This window comes from Cucumis melo, chromosome 2 (assembly GCF_025177605.1).
Source record: "Cucumis melo cultivar AY chromosome 2, USDA_Cmelo_AY_1.0, whole genome shotgun sequence".
NCBI classification, from domain to species: Eukaryota; Viridiplantae; Streptophyta; class Magnoliopsida; order Cucurbitales; family Cucurbitaceae; genus Cucumis; species Cucumis melo.
The window spans coordinates 4,221,587-4,228,416 of record NC_066858.1 but is presented as its reverse complement, the minus strand read 5'-3'; the positions used below and the strand labels follow the sequence as shown (position 1 = coordinate 4,228,416).

General features: G+C 35.9%; 1 protein-coding gene across 1 annotated transcript in view; it reads left to right on the top strand.

Annotated features, from left to right (window-relative positions):
* Nucleotides 1-393: 393 nt before the first annotated feature.
* Nucleotides 394-6,830, top strand: part of LOC103492488 (callose synthase 9) — a 64,664-nt gene continuing 58,227 nt past the window's right edge. Inside the window, exons 1-4 of the mRNA XM_008452885.3 lie at nucleotides 394-575; nucleotides 2,341-2,548; nucleotides 5,528-5,625; nucleotides 5,862-6,025. Coding sequence (XP_008451107.1) covers nucleotides 2,347-2,548; nucleotides 5,528-5,625; nucleotides 5,862-6,025 — 464 coding nt within the window. The 5' untranslated portion in view covers nucleotides 394-575; nucleotides 2,341-2,346. The remainder of the gene's footprint in view (nucleotides 576-2,340; nucleotides 2,549-5,527; nucleotides 5,626-5,861; nucleotides 6,026-6,830) is intronic.

The following is a 6,830-nucleotide window of genomic DNA, read 5'->3' as shown; positions in this document are numbered from 1 at the left end:
TATTACATTTAGAATTTTGTATCTTTGAATTTAGTACACCCAAAACATATATATGCAATGTTTACTATAATCTAGAGCTACCATTGTCTTTTACTAGTAAATTTACATGTACAACTCTTTTTTCCTTGAATCTTTTATTTGAAAAAAGTTGTCTACCAAATATGTCTATTTTATAGCTCATTTCTAGAGTTGCCATTATTTTGAAAAATGGACACTCGGTTGCTTAACAAGGTGGGAGTTGCGAGGGAAAAAAAATAATAAAAAAGAAAAAGGAAAAGAAAAAAGAGAAAGCGAGAGACGGATTTTACCGGCAATTTCCGGTGGACGTGGCCTTGAGATTTTTCTTTTTTCGTATCCGCGTGAGTCCGCGTCAATTAAAGACCAAAACCCATCACCCAGTCGCAACCGGTGTTTCATTTTTTCACTTTCCCACCTCATTCCGTCGTTTCATTTCTTTTTTCTCTCTTTCCCCACTCCCATTTCTGAATCTAAACACCTTTCCCCTCAGTTGGCATTTCCACTTTTACTCCTCCTCTCTCTTCGTTAGGGTTTTACACCATCTAATCAGAAATCACGTATGTTCAATTCCCTTTTTCTTATTATGTATGTTTTTGTTTTTTGCTGGGTACTGTAGATTTCGTAGAATGACATTAAAATGTTGAAAAATGGAGGAAATGCAGTGATATTTATCTTCCTTATTTCTGGGTTTTTGTTATTTTTGGTTTTTAAATGCTGTTAAGTGTAGCTTTAGCCGATTGGCATCAGCATGGCATGGCTTTTTGTTATTGGATGGATGAAGGTTTCTGTAATTATTGGATTTTTTTTTGGTTGAGCTTTGATGGTAATCTTCTGATGTTTTGTTTTGTTGCTTGGAATGAGACCATACTGAGTCGAGGAAATTTGAACAAAGTAGTATTTGTACTATGGTGTACTTAGAAACTGTATTGTGGAAGATGTGTGGTTTTTTGTTTTACGTTGAAAATTTGGTGAGGTTTCTCATGATTTCTATTGTTAGTCTTCCAGCAGAGCTATGAAATGCAATGGAGGCGTGAGGCAATTTCTCTACCTAGTCTACTTTCTTAAATATGACTATAGGGGCCTCAAAAACTAAATTCCCCATGGCTAATCTCATTTGGAAATCGAAAATTCCTAAGGAAGTGAACTCTTATCATAGCTTATAAAAGCCTACATACTGAGGACAAGCTTCAAGGGAAGTTCCCTAACTGGTCTCTCTCCCCTTCCATGTGCTATCTTTCTCTTTAGGAGGTAGAGACCTTGGATAATTTATTTTTACCCTGTGAATTTGCTTCCAAAGGGTGGAGTATGATCTTTGATACTTTTGGGTTGGTCGATTGTCTCCCCATGAAGATTGATGACTGGATGATGTACGGCTTGAATGGTGGAAACTTTTGTGGAAAAGGAAAAATCCCTTGGAGATGTTCTACCCTTGCACTTTTGTTGCATCTTTGGAATGAAAGGAATAATAGGATGTTTGAAGATAAGTTCATTTTTTTTCATTCTTTTTTGGGCTCTTGTTCAACATTCAACCACTTGGTGGTGTACGAATTACACAAGTTCTTTTGTAATTATACCCTTCTCATGATTATTAACAATTGGAGGGCTCTTCTTATTTGATTCTTTTTTTTGGGGGTTATCAACCCCTCATCCTTTGGCTGTTCTCTTTGTGCTTCTTTAATACTAGTATCTGTTTCTTATCCAAAAAGGAAAAAGAAAAAAGAAAAAAAAAACAAGAAAGAGAGAAAGAAATGCAATGGAGAAGGTGCTCGTTGACATGCTTTGACAGAAAGCGCCTTCCTTGACTAGCGACATTGTTCAATGTAATTTAGAATATGATTTGAGAGAGAACAAAAAGTATTTGATGCGGTGGCGTGGCAATATTTGGGGATGTTTGGAGTGTGGCTAGCTTGAATGCACACTGGGTTGTTTTTTAGCCAAGAAAAAAAATATCGTGATAGCTTGGAATATTGCTACTGGGCACTTGAATCAATGCTGTATTCCCCCAGGACAAAGTTCACATGAGCTTGGTATCTAGAGTGAACTTATCCGGTGGATAACAATGTGTTATATTTGTTATGATTTAGCAAGATTGAAACTAACCTGGACAAAATTAAATATTTAAGCTTTGGGGCATGCTTTGACCACGACTTTTGGTTTCTTGCTTTGGTCATGAACAAATTCTTGGCTGCAATCTTTGCCTTTTTTCATAATTTTCTTTGATCTAGTGTTTGTGTACATTATGCTTTTTTTTGATTCCATTAAGTGTACCATATGGTAGATCATTGTTGTCTTTTGTTTTAAATGACATCTCTCTTATTTCAGTAGAGTATGACACGAGTTGAGGAGTTGTGGGAGCGCTTAGTTCGAGCTGCCTTAAGAAGGGACAGAATTGGCATTGATGCTTATGGACGACCTGAAAGTGGCATTGCTGGGAATGTACCATCTTCACTTGCAAACAATAGAGATATTGATGAAATCTTGAGAGCTGCAGATGAAATCCAAGATGAAGATCCCAATATTGCAAGAATATGTATACTACACTTTAGTTTTAAATTTTATTTATATTACCTTTTAAACATTTGTTTGTGTGTTTGCGCTTTTTTTTTTTCACATGAATATTAGGAAACTCAGATTTGGCAAGTCACAAGACCTGGAAAAAAACTCTGTCCTGTTTCATCATTGAAGAAGAAGAAATTAGAGTTATAATTTCAAAACATCATTAGAAGATCTTTAAATTCTTTAAAAATCACAAATGAAGAGAAGGATTTGGTAGAATGTTTTTTAATGCCACATGACTCACATCACCATTACATTGTTCAAATGATAAGGGCTATAATTCTTAATTTTTAACCCTGTTCCTAAATTCCCTGATTTGGGGAATGCTGATGCAGTCGGGAGGAGGATTAAAAAATTAGTGGAGATGGTGATGGAAATGCATCCCTACCCCTTTTTAGCCTAGTTTAAGTTCTTTGTTAGTTCTTGGTCTAAGCTTGAAAATTGAGTAACTCTAACACCAAAGAACATTGTAGATAGGAGCGAACATCCATTTTAGGTTAGATGTGGCCTCCCTTAAGTTATTCGTCCATCAATTTCTTATTGCTCCTGGTTCATCACTTTCTAGCAAGGTTTCCAAACTGCTCAACAAGTTTAGGGCTTGTGAGATTAGTCATCTCATTCAACCAAAATGTTTGGTTCCTAGAGTGTCAGAGTGACGATCAAGGAGTTCCATCTCCAGTTGCCATTCAAAGATAATGAGTTTTTTTTGGGGTGTGTGCTATTATTTGGGACATTTGGGGTGTGTGCTATTATTTGGGACATTTGGGATGAGAGGAAGGACCGAGTCTTTAGGGGTAGGGTGAGGGAGTATAGTGAGATTTGGTCTTTGGCTAGATTTCATGTTTCCCTTTGGGCTTCAATTTTGAAGCACTTTTGTAATTACTCTACTGGTAACATTTTACTTAGTTGGTCCCTCTTCTGTTTGTTAGTTGGGGCTGTTTTTCTTCTATTGCCCTTGTATTCTTTCATTCTTTCTCAATTAAAGCTTTTTGTTTTATAAAAAAGAACAATTGATTAACAAGTAAAAGTAGGGTTGAATGAAAAGTTACTGAAGCTGGCTCAAACTCCATCTCTACCTTTCTCTCATTGACACTCATTCTCTACCTTGTATCTTGCCACCTTTATTCTTAATGACACGGTTTTAGTCTTTTTTTTTTATTTTTTTATTTTTGTGAGTTTTTGGGCCAACTTCACGCACCTCGACTAATCTCACAGGACAACCTGCCTAACCCTACAACGTTTGGGTGTCAAGGAAACTCGTTGGAAATTAATTCTTAGGTAGGTGGTCACCATGAATTGAACACATAACCTCTTAGTTAGTTATTGAGACTATATATCCCTTCTTTCCATTAGACCAATCCATGATGGTTACATGCTTTTAGTCTTTGGAAGTATTATTTTCAACTTCCAAGTTCTTCCATGCGGTTGCTTGTTAACTGGAATGAATTACATTAGACCATTGTCCAATCAACTTAAACTTGGTAAAGAAATCTAGGGGCCAACACCTTTCAATTTTTTGATATGTGGCTTGGCTTCAGCAACATGCATAGTGTTTTCCGTCTCACAACCCCCTCAAAAGCCAGTTGAAGGAATAAGGGCTGTATTTACTCTCAATAATTTTATGCCATAGGGTATTACATTAACTTTCCCAGGGAATCACCACAACTGTTTGCCTACAAAGCCTCATTATGCACCGTAAGATTCCCTACAGTTAGCACCCTTAACTCCACTAATTTAGTCACCAACTTCCAATTAGCGAAGTGTATTCCGTTTTCCCTCTCCACCTCTTTCCATTCAAAATCAGACGAGTCTCTCCACAGAATCCAAAAAAGAACGCAAAATACATGGGGCTGCCACTAAGGATGAAGTAGATGGGAGTTAGTCTTCCTCCCTTGGTGAAAAAGCTTTTTTTTCTACCAGACTAAGCATTTTTTAAACTTATTCATCATTAAATCTCAAAAAGTACTGCTTCTAGGGTTATTACTGAGAGGGAGGCCGAAGTTAGATGATAGTAGGGACCTTACCACACAGCCTACCGGATTGCCCACCTTTTGAACTTCAAGGGGTTGTGGTTAAAAATGATGACTAGAATTTGCTTCTATTAATCCTCAACGTCGGATGTTGAGCCAACCCATTTCAAAATTCGATTAATATCAATAAAAGACCTCCCTTCCTTGAATAGAAGAAAATTGTGTCATCAGTCAACTGGAGGAGTGATGGAAAACCAAGTTGGTCCCTATCCAATCCAACAAGAGAAACTGATCCTCTAATTCCGTAGGCGTATACTCTGGAGGCCACCCCTTATCGTGGAGATAAGTTACGACTTCCTCCATGGCAGATCTCTTTTCTAGTTTGATCTGCTGGGAATCTTCCCAGAGTTTGATGACAGTCTTCTATTTGGACCACAGGGTCCTTCGTACTTTGGGATCATCCCTTAGATCTAAGAAATTGTCATACTTGTCAATCCTCTGAGAGAGTTTATCCACCCTCTAATGACAGATTCACCTTCCTGACCTAAAAAGCCATGAAAACACTCTTTTTTACTCGGTTCTCAATTGTAGCCTGTAGGGGAAGTGTTGCCTGTTTTTGTTTCATTGTAATTCTTTCTTGGTTTGATAATGTATCAATTGGACACCTCTTTTGTGTGGTTTTGATTTGTCTGTCGAAATGTTATTTACCAATAAGTAGATATTTGAGGTAATATTATCATGATAAATGATGAATGTCATTACTTCAACATGTACAACTGAACTTAAATTTTCCCATAGGCAAGGAGTGGCTCTGAACAATTGGAACAATTGCAAATTAAGATTCGATCTATTTATTTTTAAATTCTTGGAATTCTTTATGTTTCTTTTGATATAATATTCTTATTGTTTTTATGCAATTCTTTAGCACTTTGAGCTTCTTTTCTTTATTTTCATACAAGAGTCTATATTTTGTTTTCCTGTAGTATGTGAGCATGCATATTCACTTGCGCAAAACCTGGATCCTAATAGTGAAGGAAGGGGTGTTTTGCAATTCAAAACTGGGTTGATGTCTGTCATTAAGGTACGTTCTTTATCATACATTTTTCCGAGTATAGATTGGTCTATGTTGGTTAGACTTCTGTTCATCCCTCATCAGCTTATTTTCACATAAAATTTACACTTCTACTTTCGATTGTTTGAGAATTTGAGCCATCCACCTGTATGAATTTTTAACTTTTATATCGTAGCTAATTTGGCTTATTTCATTGTTTGATTTAATCTTGTCTAATTCTTGATTGTTTGGGAGATATTTTTCAGCAAAAGTTAGCCAAGAGGGAGGGTGGAACCATAGATAGAAGCCAGGATATTGCTCGGCTATTGGAGTTCTACAAACTATACCGAGAGAAAAATAATGTAGATAAGCTTCGGGAAGAGGAAACGAATTTGAGGGAATCTGGTGCTTTCAGTGGTAATCTTGGAGAGTAAGTTCAATGACAAAAGTAGTTACCTTGTGTCATTGTTCACGATGTCTTTGATTAGCTACTCTTGTTTTTTTGAATATGTCTCTCAACTTTTACTTTCAACTTCTATTCTTAATTGTAACTTCTCTAACATCAACAAGAAGTTCTGGTGTTATATTCAATTTTTTTATTACAATCCTGCCATAATAATTGATTTTATTGCAGTGTATTTAAAAGTTCTACAAAATTTAATATTTTTCAACAATTTAAGAAACTTATTAGATTTGATGACATTAAATGTTGTTTCTATCTGTGATGGAATGATTGGAGGCAAATCACTATAAAACTATTGACAGAACTAGTGTTTTCAGTTGTCTGTACCCTAATTTCCATGCATTCTCTTATTGATATTCCTGGGTTTTTAATGGTTTGGATTGAACATTTAATATTTCGGAGTTTCAATGAAATCATATTCCTTTTGTTAGAATTTTTTTTCCCCTTGTTATTGATGCACCTTTTCAGCTTCTGCTTCTTGTACCATAGAAATTTGAGTTGTTTTACTCTATTTTATTTTTCAATATATCTTTTCCGTGTAAAGTTGCTATGGAAAACCAATAAAAAACTTTTCTCTTCTAATTTTCAAACTTAGAGCAAGGGAACAACATATCTCTTCTAGTCTGGTTAATGTTTAAAAGCATTTTCTGCTTTCTCTATCCCCCTTGGCCTTTGGGTTTTTTTTCGTTGTGCATTTTATGTAAAGTTACCTGTTTCTTATTCAGCAGTTTTTTTTAAAGTACAGATATGCCCATGAAAACTAATCTTGAAA